Below are 14,853 nucleotides of genomic sequence, written 5' to 3' on the forward strand. Positions count from 1 at the left end.
CTGGGTGAGACCCTCCTGCCGTCCACATTTGAAGGATCAAGGGTCCATGCGTCTTCCTCATTCCACGGCCACCTGTCCACCCTTCTGGGGTCCCAGTGAACAGAGAAGGACCCGAAGCTTACCCTTCAATATCTGAAACATCTTTGGTCTCAAAGTGGCCCGTGGCGAGGAGCTCAGGGCTGAGCTTCCCCCCGAAAAGCAGCTCCTCCTTGGCCATCTTCACTAGGATAAGCCTCACGAGCTCCCCCATGTACATTCCACTGATCATCTTCTCAAATCTGCAGGGAGAGACACACCAAAAAAATTAAGTCTCTGCTGCCAATGAACTCGCTACTCCCTTGTGGAAGCAACATGCACACACGTGAGGCTGATGCAGGACAAAGCGCTAACTTGTGTGGCACTGACTAGGAGTGAGAGATGTAGAGAAGTGATGGTATTTCCTTCTCTAGCAAGGAAATGCTCTTTTAAAATGAAATCTTATGTAGAACCTCAATATTTATTTACAAGAGGAAAAAAAAAGGTCAATCTGATTAAATTTGGGGCACAGGGCCAGCAACTCATAACCTCACACTGTCCCTCCCCTTGCAGGCCATTTGTGGATTCCTGAGAAAACTGTGAAAACAACCTGGGGTGGGAGGACGATGAAAAAGAGTAGAAGGACAGGTTGGGACAGGTGAGAAGGAGTACCAAGTGTCAGGTGGTCTTGGGAATCTGGGAGTGAGACATGTTGGAAGTTTCCGAGGAGGAAGGTGACTGGATAGCTGAGAGGGCAGTTGGGTAATTTATTTTTTCAACACTAGGTGACACTGTTTTCTTTACAAGATCGTCTTTCTGGCTTAGATATGTGACAGGAGAAACCAAGCCCTTACAATTCTTTCTAGCAAAAAAGGCCCTTTCTTGGTATCTTAGAAAGGATCTAGGTCCTAGAGAGAGGAGGCACGCAGGGCCTTGGGCCACTAATCTACGCAGGCCTTCAGAGGAGGCCCAGAGCAGGGGTGTGGATGGGATTCCGATGTCACCTGGTGCAAACCAAAGAGAGGAAGCCGAGCCCTCGGGAAGTGACTTGCTCAAGACCCAAAGCCAGGTATGGCAGAACCGGAGCTAAGTGGAGAGCTGGCAAAACTGCCTGAACAGAAGGTATGTTTAAAATGTTTAAGCACCAGCACAGGCACGCTGCCTGAGAGGTAGCCCAGCTTCAACAGTAAGGAACCCACAGGTCTGCTTCTGCACCTGCTCCAAAATAGCTGGTTCTACGACACATAGGGGAGGGGGCCAGTGGGGCTCTGAAGTGTGAGTGGTAAAAGTTTTTATTTCAGTTTTTAAAAACACTTTGTTTCAGTCAATGTTTGGAAAATATTTATTTAGAAACATATAAAGAGTGAAAAAAAGTTCCTCCTCAAGCCCAGTAATAACTTCAGGGACAGCTGACACGTTGGTACATGTCCTCCCAGCATTTCTTTTTTTCTTTTTGAGCAGTTTTTTCAGTCCATGAATTTCCCACCAGCCATGGCAGACACAGCCAGTCTATGAAATGGACTCATGTTTCAACATGTGAGAGAAGCTTGTGACTTAAATAGACTGTACTTTGAGGAAGCAAGGACTCCCCCTGTAAAGAAAAGGCCTCTCTTTTATAAAGCTGGTTTATAGGTTGGATTTTCCTCTCCAAGCAGGGATTGGTACTAGAAGATTTCCTACAACAGTCACAACACCAGTAAGACCAGAGTGGGCATGGGAATTCCCTGGTGGTCCAGTTGTTAGGACTCCACGCTTTCACTGCCGAGGGCCCTGTTCAGTCCCTGGTTGGGGAACTAAGATCCCGCAAGCCTCGAAAAAAGACCAGAGAGGGCCTGATTGCTCAAAACGTTTTGTAACTGCCTTCAGAGCTTGCAGCAATCCCTGTTTCAAGATCTTTAATAAGGACATTGGGCAAATGTTTGTGAGAGTGAAATAATGTTTTGTAAGAATCAAAAGTAACTAGAGGGCTTCCCTAGTGGCGCAGTGGTTGAGAGTCTGCCTGCCGATGCAGGGGACACGGGTTCGTGCCCCGGTCTGGGAAGATCCCACATGCCATGGAGCGGCTAGGCCCGTGAGCCATGGCCGCTGAACCTGCGCGTCCGGAGCCTGTGCTCCACAACAGGAGAGGCCACAACAGTGAGAGGCCCGCGTAACGCAAAAAAAAGAAAAAAAAAAAGAAAAGTAACTAAAACCCAAGTCTGACCAGGTTGGAGAGACTTCAGGGGTCCAAAATGCTAGAGCCCCTCCTCCAGGCCACTCCAGGATCCTGGCTGGACCACAGGTCCAGGGAAGGTGGCCGAATGGGCTCCTTAACCAACTTTTCTACATGCCTTGGGTCTGGCTACGGCTGGAGCAGGAGGCCCTGGGACTGCTGCGACCCAGCCTAGCTCATAATAGGCAACGCTGCAGGAGTCTGAGTCAGAACCTCAGCCAGTAATTAGGAGCCAACTCTCACAGCTTCATCCCCTGAGCAGTGACAGAGCTGGGAACTACAAAAGGAGCTTTCAGATCCCTAATCTTTGCCATCTCAACATGACTTTTCTTATGTGGTGCACAAACTGTTTCTATGGACAGCTTACAAACCGAAGGTGGAAAGAAAGAGCAGGGCCGCACACTTCGAATACGAAGAATACGACCTTCTAAATTGACTGCTCTGAGAGATCCAGTCAAATCATTACCCATAATCTGTTTTGTCCGCTTGCTCTATCTTTTTTAGAGCGCTCTCAGCAACTGATAGTCACAATGTATTAGGAAGCACAACATTCCCATCAAGCAGTGGGTGTCTTGGCAACTTTTGGGGGCTATGAGGTTGTAAAGTAAAAATGACAGCCACCCCCGGACCTGGCCAGCCCCCACCTCGGCTCTGGAGCCCACCCCCCGAGCCCACCGCACACAGGGCAGCCGCTTACAGTTGCTTCCCGGGGTTCAGAGAGCCCATGTCGATCTCCTGGTCAAACTCCGTGCGGATGTCATCAAGCACGCCATCATCCCCAAAGGCTCCCCACTCCATGTTGATACACATACGGCCCTCATCACCCTCCACCATGTCGATGTGGCGCATCTCTTCCATGTAGCAAGCATTGCTGCCCGTGCCTGGACAAAACAAGGGACTGCTCGGCACCCACCCGCACCATCCTCCCCCCAAACCCCACATCTCTCCTAAACCTCCGTCCTGAGACCACCCCAGGGTGGCTGGGATTCCTCAGTACAGACCCCCAACATCCCAACATGGTCCAACCCACTACCACCCACAACTCCACAAGTCCTGGCTCAGCCCTCCAAAGTGACCGCACCATTATCTTCCAATATGAAGTATTCAATACAAAGGAACATCCAGGCCATGGACCCCTCCTCTCTTTGCAGCCCACCCCCGCAATCCATCGGCCAGCACTGCTCCTCACACCCAGTGCTCACGCACCCACAATGAGACCAATCTCGCAGTTCTGGTCATCATAACCACAGGTCATCATGGTCCCAACTGTGTCATTCACCACTGCCACAATGTCAATATCAAAGTCCTGCAGGGATAAAAGGGGGGCTTCTGACTTTCACTGTCACAGAAAGGTTACAGATGTGAAGATGAAGAGAAAGAGCAGTAAGACACACAGCTCAAGTGCAAGGCTAGAGCTGGAAACTGGGTCCAGATCCAGTCTAACAGCAGCATCTCACTTTCCACCCTGCTGGTCCTCATCTTGGAGGGCTTCGCTGACAGCAGCCCTGCAGTCTAGTTCACAGCCATCACTGCACTGAGAAGAGCCCATCTTATCATTTTCTTCTCATTCTCTTTTTTCTTTTCTTTCTCTCCCTCCCTCCCAGAAGGTCTTGTCCTTCTGTGACAAGACCTTTATCATGTCCTTTCTCTACCTTGTTCCACCCTGATATCAATATCATCCCAACTTTCTCATTTGAAAATGATATTCGAGTCTTCTTCAGATTAAGAACTAAAGGGTTTTTCTTGTACCAAGGCTAAGATTAGTTGTCCATCACGCTAATATGAAAACCCCAAAGGCATTTGATCATATATAAGATCACTGGCGTGCTAACTCTCTCAATATAGGTATGTCATTATGCAGCACACCTTAAACTTATACAGAGCTGTATCTCAATAAAACTGGAAAAAAATAAAGATTATTGAGTAACATAGCAGAGAAGAAGACAAGAAAACTTCTCATTAAGAACCACAAAAGATTCTCATGCTGATTTGAGGACAGACAGGGAAAGACTTCAGAGTGAACCCAAAAGAAAGTAAAGAGCCTCCAGACCCCAAGCTCCTGCCTCCCCATCTCTGCTGCCCTACTCACCCCTCTCCTCTGGATGGCTTTCCGGATCAGAGTAACCACATCTTTCCCTTCCACACCACTGGACTTGAACCCCTTGGTCCATGAGACCAGGAAACTCTGCAAAAGGACCAAGGAATATTGATTCCCCACAAAACTCAACCACACTCCTCATCATTAGGAGACCTCGTCCATGGGGCTAAACTAAAGTCATGACTGAATTTGTATATTTCTTCCCGACTAGTCTAGGAAGGAGAAACTCTGTCAATGATCAAGAAAGGAGACTAAATGAATGATTTATTGCCCCCAAGAAGTGGAAAGAGCAGGTTGTAGAAATGCCAAAATAAGACACTTGTATCCTAACGTCATTAACTTTCAACGATGTCTATCATAACACTTTAGAACAAAGGAGTCCCAGACTAATATCTCACTCCTTCTTCCCTAAGAGGGATAAGGATAATGTGCAATGTATATGGTCCTGCAAATTGCCATTTGACAGTGATAAAGACCCCCTCTTCTCCGATACCCCTTTACCATCGCTCTCACACATACCTACACAAACTCTCCCAGAAGGACAGAACTCCCAATACTCAAACATTGTCCACTCAATCCATCACAGCAACCTCCTTTACAACCTCCATTGTAAAGGTAGCAGGTGGCTCAGAGTTCTTCCCAGTCCTCCCAGTCCAAAGAATGAAGCAACAAAAGTGTCTGAAGAACTCATCTTACCTCGTCTAGTTTTGTTTGGAGACAGGGGAATGAGAAGGTAAAACCCAACGGGAGCTTCTTGTCTTTGATTTGTAGCTTATCCATGAAGTTGGCCAGGCATTCAGCAATGTGGTCAAACAGCTAAGGGCATACAACACAGGAAGATGAGCAGGGAGGCAGAATAGCTTAGAGATTAAGAGCATGGACTTTGGGCTCAGAAAGGAACTAGCTTAGCTGAATGTGTGCAAGATATGTATCCCCTCTGAAGTTTTAATTTGTTCATCTATAAAATGGGAGTGATAATTGTACCTGCCCATGAGTTACCAAAAGAATTAAGTGAGTCAATACATATAAGGATTTAACACTAGTTAGTGATTATTAAATACTGTCTTCCACTTACACCATTTATCCAAACCACCGTCAAAATAACTGCATTAGGCAGGGTAAATCATAGCCAAAGCTAATCAGAAAGTCATCGCGAGCCCTGGTAACGGAATATCCTTTGGTGGCTCTGTCAGAACCTCCCTTGACATGGATGCACAACTGATTGTCTTACCAGAAAGGGCAGCCCATCTCACTGCCAAGAAGTATTTTAGCATCCCTGTCTCTTGTGATTGGGGGAGGGGATGGGACATTCTCTGTTAGCATTCTATAAATGAACTTAACGAAAATAAGTAACTTTTATATTTTTCCTCCCTCTAGAAAACCAGTTTCCTGGGGGCAATTCCAAGAAGTTAGTTTTGTTTTCTAACTTCAGTATGGAACACCCCAGTGAGTCCACAAAAAGCACTGAAGAATAAATAGGGTTTTATGAGTGGGCAGCCTCACAACCGTGACTATTCTAAGGAGGACCCAAGGCCCCTAAGAAAAATCCTAAGCCTAAGAAATCATCCAGACTTTCAATCTGCCCCAAAGCTCGCAGCCCCATGGCTTCCTTTTTGCCCACTCAGCATCCCCGAAGAGAAATTGGTGACCATTCCAGACACTTAGAGACTGAGGCCAGGAACATTCTGACGCAAAAAGTAAGCAAAGGTCAAAAAGACTGAGGAGCAGACATAGAGAATGGACTTGAGGACATGGGGAGGGGGAAGGGTAAGCTGGGACAAAGTGAGAGAGTGACATGGACTTATATATACTACCAAATGTAAAATAGATAGCTAGTGGGAAGCAGCCGCATAGGACAGGGAGATCAGCTTGGTGCTTTGTGTCCACCTAGAGGGGTGGGATAGGGAGGGTGGGAGGGAGGGAGACACAAGAGGGAGGAGATATGGGGATATATGTATATGTATAGCTGACTCACTTTGTTATAAAGCAGAAACAAACACACCATTGTAAAGCAATTATACTCCAATAAAGATGTTAAAAAAAAAAATAAAAAAAGACTGAGCAGAATCCAAGGGCCAGGTTGACCAGATGGCAAAATCTAAAAGCCAAGGGAGGTGAAAGTGGACAACATTCCTTTCCTTCTCTGGGCAGAAGCAAGGAAGATTCCACTAAACCTGGGGTCCCCAAAGTGTGGTCCACAGCAGCATCACCATCATGTTACAAATGCAAATTCTAGGGCCCAAAGCTAAACCTCCTGAATCAGAAGGTGTGGTAGAGCTCCAGGTGATCCTGAAGCAGTGGTTTGAGAACCACTGCACTAAACCAAAAGAGGGTTTGCATTTACAAAGGAACTGAGAGGCTCGGGGTGGCAGGGTAGATTGAGAGATGCACTGGCTCCCCAGATGTCTGGGGTATGCTCCGTAAGAGGCTAGAAAGACAAGCCCCTCCTAGAAGGGGGCCAGCTCTAACTGAACTTCCCACATCGATCCTGTCTCTCTGTCTGATCATGTGCAAAATTAACCTCAGGTGATGCTGAAACTCTCAATTTCCAAACCAAAACATTCTCAAGAGCAAATACTGGGCAATGACGGGGCTCTCTCACTAAGAGGATCCCCAATGCAAAGTGCCAACTCCCTTGAGCAGAGATCAAGTATTTTAATGTGGAAATAGGGTTTCTAGACAGATACTCAGAGAGTTCTGTTCCGTTGGGAAGTTGATCAGAGACAAAGTTTACAATAGGGTTAAACAAATTCCCAGCACCTTCTTCCTAGTACTCTAGTCAAAATGATCTTTAGTACAATAGTTTTTATCTAAAAAAAGGAAGTTGCAGAAGCTGTGCAAAGAGATAAGGCCAATCATCAGAGATGGGGGGAGGGGTTGGAAAAAGTAAAATGGTTTCCCCTCATCCAGCCCTGATCACTGCTCTCTTTCCAATTGCACTACCAACAGGGGAAGGCAGAAAAAAAAAAGAGAGAGACAGTGAAGAGGCATTAAATAATGTGTTGCCCAATACAGTAGCCACTAGTCATCTGTGGCTATTTCAATTAATCAGAATTTTAAAAAATTAAAAAGTTCCTTCCTCAGTCACACCAGCCATATTTCAAGTGCTCAATACTACACGTAGCTAGTGGCTGCCTCACTAGACAGGGCAGATATCAAATGGTTCCATCACCATGAACAGTTCTATTGGACAGTTCTGAGTTAGAAGAACCTACAGCTCTTTAAAAGAGGGTAAAAGGAGACCATCTGCTTCCCTTAAAGGAAGACTATACCCTTTTCGGTTAGCTGATGATCTAAGGATAAGATACTGGGAGAAACAGCTAACATCTTCCTGCCATAAAAAGGCTCAAAGAGCATCATTTTATGAAGGTAGAAAGGTTTCCTCTTCCTTATTGGTCTGACAATGTGTTCACTCCCTTTCCCACAGGAAACACCTTTAAAAATCTAAAGTGGCTGCTATTACCATTTGTAATTCACTGCTCTCATGTGGAAGTTCATGTGGCAGAAGACAGACTCTGTCCAGGGACCCACACTGCCCAGGTTCACAGATCTTCAAAAACTTTTGCAAGTTTTGAGTTTGGTTATTTGGTCTTGGTTTTAACTAAATTTTATTTTTTAAATCCATTTGTTTTCCTATAGTTAATTAAAAGATTGATACCTAATATTTTAAAAAAGAAAGAAAAAGGAAAAGATAGGAAAAAAAGCATCAGTAATTCCACCACTAAAATAGCAACAATGAATTTCCTTCCAATCTTTTTACCAAGTGTTTTCTGCTGCTTTTAGAACAATAACATTCTTTCCCTTTCTTAGGATGGAATAAGCACCTATATTTTCTAGCTTTCTTTGTTTCATTTTTATATAGCATTTTTTCCCATTTATTTGAAGGATTCTTAATATCACAGTAGATTCAAGTTTCTTCCAGATGGATCTGATAGATTCTTTTGGACTAACACATTTTGTTTCAGTATACTGGAGCCACGTGACAACCTCAGTGCAGCTCAAATCCCACTGTCCCAGAGACTCAGCCTCCCATGTCCAACCCCAGCATTAAAACAAGGAAAACAGTTTTACCCTCAGGGCCACCCCCAAGGACATAAAAGAGTCTAAAGATATCTCCCCCATATGTCCTACTCATGGTCCAAAATTCCTTTCCCAGGTGGCCTGCTGTGGTGGGAAGAACAGTGCACTGGAAGTGAGAAGGTTCCACCTCCTCCAAGCTCTAAGGCTCAAGAGATGACCATGCAGGAAGAGCATCTTACTTAGATTTCATTTTCTCCATTCGCTCTTTTATTGAGTACATATTAGGTATAATAAAATACAGCAGGAACAGCCAGCACTCAGGAGTGATCCCTATAGCTATGAATGTCTTTGGTGATTCCTCTCCATGGACTGAGAGCAGCTGTAGTAGGAGTAGAAGGAACATCCCAAGGAAGCTTTTTTAGAGCAGGTGAAAGGGGATACCCAAGAGCAGAGAACAATGGCTGGACCTGTGGCCATCACCCACCAACAAGCCAGATACTTCTGGTGTGGTAGCAATGAGTGCCCCCTCTGTAGGAAGGCTCTCCTGGGAGAACTTTTGAGAGGGAGAGCCCCAGAGGGCCTGCCCTGCAGGATCTCACATCTGCATGAGCACCAGCCCCTTTGGAGAGTGCTTCCTACTCTGGAAGCAGGGGCAGGTAGTAGGGACCCTGGACCACCATGTTGCCTAGTTCCAGGAAGCACCCATGGACTACATAATGTGGCCTAAAAAGTGGAGCCTCCTAGAGTTGGACAAACACAGACTCCTGTCATATGAATCTGACTTTGTGTCTTGCCTCTGGCCCCTCCCACCCCTGTAATCTAAGGCCAAGTCACTCAATCTTTCAAAGCCCAATTCCACATCTAGGAAATGGAGATAGTAGGAGCACCCAGCCTTAGGGCTAGTGTGAGGATAAGATGAGGAAATCCATACAAAGCGCTTTCACTCAGCCTGACTCCCGTCAGCTCTTCCTCTTGGTGGCTGCTCATCCACTTCAACACAACATGTATTACTTTCTGTGGGATGATATGTGTGTCTTGGTGGTCCAGTTGGACTTGAAGCCCTGGAGGGGAAGGACCAGGACTTTGATTCCCAGCAAGGATCAGTGGCCCAATGTCTAGTAGATGCTCAAAACATGTTTGGACACTATCATGACAGCAACTCCATCCTTGCTCGTTCTCTTCTAGGTGTTACTGAGAGGACTCTTACTTGGATTTCACATTTCTTCTCCATCCACTCTTTTTATTGTATGTGCCGAGTACAAAATGTGATTCTAGAGGTCACAGAGATATGGGGATGACTAAGCATAATTTGGGGCCAGTGTGGAAGCACACGGAGCCCACTGCAGTGCCAGGTAGAACAGACTCCCAGAAGCTGTATTTTAGTGTTTTCACAACAGGCTGAGAAAGCAAATAACCAAAAAGGCAAAGAGGCAGGTTCCATTTCATGCAATGCTATGCTAACAACTGTGAGTCAGAGGGCTACAGAATGACCACCGTGGCGGGTGGCAGTGTCAAACCACAACCGTGTATTCTTGACACTAACCATAGGTGTCCAGGTATACTGGCCCAGCCTCCTGGCAGCAGGCTTTCCTCAATAACCAGTGCATGCAAGCACACCTCAGATGAGATGGAAAATCAAAATCCCTCCCACTAAAGCACATCCAGACCCTGGGGCCTTGTGCACACACTCCCTGCCCTCTGGCCGTGTGCACCTCTCCTGATGGAGGTCCCCCACCTAGCCTCCAGGCATGGAGGGGGATCACCCAGCAAAGAGAGGACGGGGAATCTGAGCCTCAGTCAAGATCTCCTCCCTCCAGACCACAGAGAAGGAGCAGTATCTGCTCCTGTGGGGCCCAGAGCCCCAGTGGCCACCCCAAGAGATGGGTCATACCTGGGTGCCACTGCCTCGCATGATGTCCTCGGGAATGGCGTAGATCTGGTTCTCCATCTCAACCTTCTGGAGCCCATTGTCTGTTACTTTCACCCAAAGCACACGGAAGTTGGTCCCTCCAAGGTCCAGAGCCAGGAATTCTCCATGTTCTGCAGCGAGAAGGACCACTATTAGTTCGGAAAAGACAAGGTATAACTGTTTCACAGAGACCAAAACTTAAAACCCAAGAATCCTGCCATAAACACTGGTCATCTCTGGGTGATGACGTGGCCAGCGGGTCTTTTTTCTACACACTTTTATGTATTGTCTGATTCTTTTTCTTAATGCTAAACACTTCTATATTACTTTCAGAATTCACGTAAAGAATCAGACAGTTTCACATCCAGTGATAGGGTGCCCACCCCCTCAGAGCTATTTCCCAAGTGCTTTCAGCCAAGTCCCCATCAAACTCACAGGGCCCATCAAGCCCTGCACCAGGAGAGTAGGCCTCAGGTTTTGGGGTTTTTTTTTTGTTTTTTTTTAAATTAATTAATTCATTTCTGGCTGTGTTGGGTCTTCGTTGCTGCGCTGCTGCGCACAGGGTTTCTCTAGTTGCATTGAGCGGGGGCTACTCTTTGTCGCGGTGTGCAGGCTTCTCATTGTGGTGGCTTCCCCTGTTGCGGAGCACGGGCTCTAGGCATGCAGGCTCAGTAGTTGTGGCTCTCGGGCTCTAGAGCACAGGCTCAGTAGTCGTGGTGCACAATCTTAGCTGCTCCGTGGCATATGGGATCTTCCTGGACCAGAGCTCAAACGCATGTCCCCTGCATTGGCAGGTGGATTCTTAACCACTGCGCCACCAGGGAAGTCCCCCAGGCCTCAGTTTTGTTCTTCATGGCCCCAGGACACCCAGCACGCTGCTACAAGCTTGTGGCCCCCTGGGCCTTTTGCCAAATTGTAATCCCTGAACAAAATGTACTCTTTTATGTTTGTATACAGTGACAGCAACATCTCTCGGCAGGATGAGGGTCACAAGATGGAGTGGAATGGGATCCAGCTGGCTATAAATTAAGAGGCCCAGCAAATAAGTCAAGTAGGTGTCCCCACCAATAAAAGATCCCAGGTGCTGACTTAAGAGTATATAAGACAAGAGTCAGGCCACTCAGAAAAGCCACAAGGCTGGGGCAGAGTGGGGAGAAGGAGACTCCACAGACACAAGGGGGTCAAGATCTTCAGGTGTCACCAGGAAGGCACAGTCCAGTGTCCCCAGGAAATAAGCAGTGCAGAACAGGAAACGTCCAGATTCCAGATGATAATACCGGCTACAGGGACACGCGCCATTGTACAGCACAGAATGGAAGTGCTGAAGAGGCTCGGAGGCCAGAGCCAGCGCTGGGGCCCAGCGGGGCAGGCAAGGACTGGGGAACAAGGCGGGCTCGTCCCCTCAGCAGCCTCTTCAACCAGTACTGCTCCACCAGTCTTCCAATGTCCTGCCACATACCTTCTTGAAGGATACATGATTATTTCTGGGGGGATTCACTTGTTGGCATGTTTGTCAACACTCGGCCACTTTCCTGATGGGAGACTTGCCACTGAAGTAAGGGAGAATGGATCAGATGGTCAGGGAAGCGCTCTGACTAAACGAAACAAGGATTTATTCTGACCCACTTCCTCTCAGCGGCAATAACTGTTTGGCCCTGAGAAAAACTACATCTGCCCAGCTCCCTGAGGGCACTTACCCACACAGTCCCTACAGTTCAGAGGGGCAACTTGGGGTGGGCATCATTCACCCGACATTCCGTGGGGACTTGCCTCCACACAACAATGGCTTGCTGGTAACAATATACAGAGACTGGCTCTGGAGCCCACATTACCTGCATCAGAATCCCAGCCACATTTTGGCCATGGCAAATTCCTGAGCCTCTGAGCCTCAGCTGCCTCATCTCTAGAGAAGGAACATCATACCTCATGTGGTTGAGGTGAGGGGAAGAGCAGATAATGTGCCTCAAGTAACCAGCACAGTGCCAAGAACTCAGGACACACTAAATAAGTACTAGAAACTTTCCATCCAGGCTCTCGGCAAACACTGCCTGACACCCACACTTAAAAGCCTCCCAGGGGGCTTCCCTGGTGGTGCAGTGGTTGAGAGTCCGCCTGCCGATGCAGGGGACACGGGTTCATGCCCCGGTCCGGGAAGATCCCGCATGCCACGGAGCGGCTGGGCCCGTGAGCCATGGCCGCTGAGCCTGCGCATCCGGAGCCTGTGCACTGCAACGGGAGAGGCCACAACAGTGAGAGACCCGCGTAACACACACAAAAAAAAAAAATGTCTCCCAGGCCCAGTATTAGGACTGCCTCTCAGACTGAAAAAAGTAAAAGCAGCATTCTGAGGCGAGACTGAAGAAACCTGTCCAAGGAAAGCCATTGAAATCTTCTCCAGTGACTTTAGCATTCCTCCTCAGGGGTACTATTTTCCATCCCTTCCCTGGCATCTGGAGGTCCCCCCAGCCCTCTAGCTACAGTCGCTAGATAGCTTGGGTAACCTCAGCCCCATCTGGGGAGACTGCCCCTCTTGTGGCCATGGATGACTTTTCCAGGCACTCCAGTTCTGAGCCTCCCCTGGTAGTGGGACGTCAGCCAGTTCGTAGGGAAAACTATGTGTGGTTGTCATGGGGGATGAAAAGGAAAATCAGAGATGAACTGCCTGCATCAGCACTCTGCCCCAGGACACATGAATCTGCTGAATCGGCAACCGTGGGGGATTGAGGCTGCCGAGGCTGCCCCTGGTTGGTCACGATTTAAGGCCAGCCCAGCTGGATTCACTGGAGAGGACAGCTCCGTCAAGAATGGTGGTTTTGCAGTATTTGCTGATGGACTGAAGGGAAACCACAAATAATACAGTGCTGCTGATAATTCCGTTCCCAGGAAGGAATGTCATTCTTTTCAGACTCCACCAGGTCAGACATTCCTCTGCATCCCTCCTCCCTGATGCTCCCTCCATAAACACACAGGATCACAACTACCAGAGCCAAAGACTTTATTCCTTCCAGAGTCCAATATCTCTGAGGCAGGCCCAGCATCATGACTCCTGGAGCTAAATCCTGAGGTGACCCCTTGGGACAGTGGAGGGACCCCTACCCTAGTGCCTGCCTCTCCACCACCCATGAGAGGCCCTCACACAGAGAAGCAGCAAGCTTTGCTTTGAATTCCAGCTCAGCTGCTTCACTACCTGTGTGGCTTCTCTGAGCATGTCACCTCAGCTGCAGAACAGGGCACATAATGCTGACTTTCCCAGGGGTCATGAGCTTACATGAAATACAGAACACATTATGTGAATATATAGGTATACTGTAAGCCATCAATAAACAGCTGCTGCTGTCACTGTTATTACTCCTTTGATTATGTAGCTCCTCTCGTATCCCTACCTACTCCTATCCTACTCCTGGCCCAGGTCCTACCTACACTGTCAACCTTCCGGGACACCCCAGAAGCCCAGAGCAGAGAGTGTGTGATGTGGTGTGAAGGAGGATGGCATCTATGGGCCTGGGACCGTCAGACTGGACGGGCAGGAGTGAGGCTCTGGGGCAGGAGAACATGTCTACAGCAGGTTTCTTAAGTACACAGCCACAGGGCAGACAACCCAGTAAGGTCCAGCGAGATCATTCTGCTGAATGAGTATACTTGGTATTCGAGGCAATGTATTAAGAAAACATCTCATATTGCATCTGCTTATTGATGGTTCATTTATTAAACAAAATATTTGAGGAGACCATAAGACCAGAGGTAAGATTTCTTTTATTGTTAAGCATGCTGTTATGTCTAGAAAACATTTTTAATATCTGATTTTTAAAATGTTCAAACAGTACAAAAGTGGAAAAAATGAAAAGCAAACATCTCTTCTCTTCCCCATGCCCCAAAAGTAACCATTATTAACATTTCTTGAGTGTCCTTAGATACATTTATATTATAAAAACAGGGAAGACTGTTAACTGACACATTCTAAGAAAAGAGTTTGAATTGCTGGTTCTAAGGATTTATGTGTTTGATTACCAAAGATATTAGCAAATTAACTTCCTAAAAATTCTCTCCAAATTCCACATAAACCAACAGGTGGGTGTCACTGTCACCAGTGTCCTATGTTATGTACAATTAATCTTTGCCAACCTCATAGGTCAAAGTGGCAGCTCATTTTTTAAACTTGGTTTCTTTCCTTTGTGTAGGTTAGACATTTTGAATTATTGACTGGCATTGTGAATTCTTTCTTCTGTGAATTTTCTGCTCAAATGTTTTGTCTTTTAAAAATATATATTTATTATTTTCTTAATAATGTAAAAGAGCTCTTTGCATATGAATGAAACTAGTTTTGTTGGTTGTATATCTGCAATTATTTTTCTCCAGTTGGATATTTGTCTTCACTGCCCTTTCTAAATCTCTCCAGTTACTTCTAAATGTTGTCACCAGCACTGCTAAAATAAAAGAAGCAAGGTTTCACCATAGGTTTATTTAAAAGATCAAATTCATCTTATACTTTCTTACGTGACTTTTTGAAAAAAATGAAGCCCAGAACCCTGTCTTCATCTCTCTTGTCTCTGGGACACAGTTCAGACTTTTCCACTTGCATCTGGATTATTGTGGCAATAA

At 46.8% G+C, this 14,853-nt stretch overlaps 1 protein-coding gene across 1 annotated transcript in view; it reads right to left on the reverse strand.

The window, feature by feature from the left end:
* The window catches only part of HK2 (hexokinase 2), a 61,574-nt gene that overhangs the window by 15,856 nt on the left and 30,865 nt on the right, over positions 1–14,853 (reverse strand). The window contains exons 3-8 of the mRNA XM_060027464.1: positions 10,237–10,385; positions 5,022–5,141; positions 4,317–4,412; positions 3,434–3,533; positions 2,925–3,108; positions 123–278 (exon numbers count right to left, since the gene is read on the reverse strand). Of these exons, the coding sequence (XP_059883447.1) occupies positions 123–278; positions 2,925–3,108; positions 3,434–3,533; positions 4,317–4,412; positions 5,022–5,141; positions 10,237–10,385 (805 nt within the window). The remainder of the gene's footprint in view (positions 1–122; positions 279–2,924; positions 3,109–3,433; positions 3,534–4,316; positions 4,413–5,021; positions 5,142–10,236; positions 10,386–14,853) is intronic.

Source organism: Delphinus delphis, chromosome 12 (assembly GCF_949987515.2).
Source record: "Delphinus delphis chromosome 12, mDelDel1.2, whole genome shotgun sequence".
Taxonomy (NCBI): domain Eukaryota; kingdom Metazoa; phylum Chordata; class Mammalia; order Artiodactyla; family Delphinidae; genus Delphinus; species Delphinus delphis.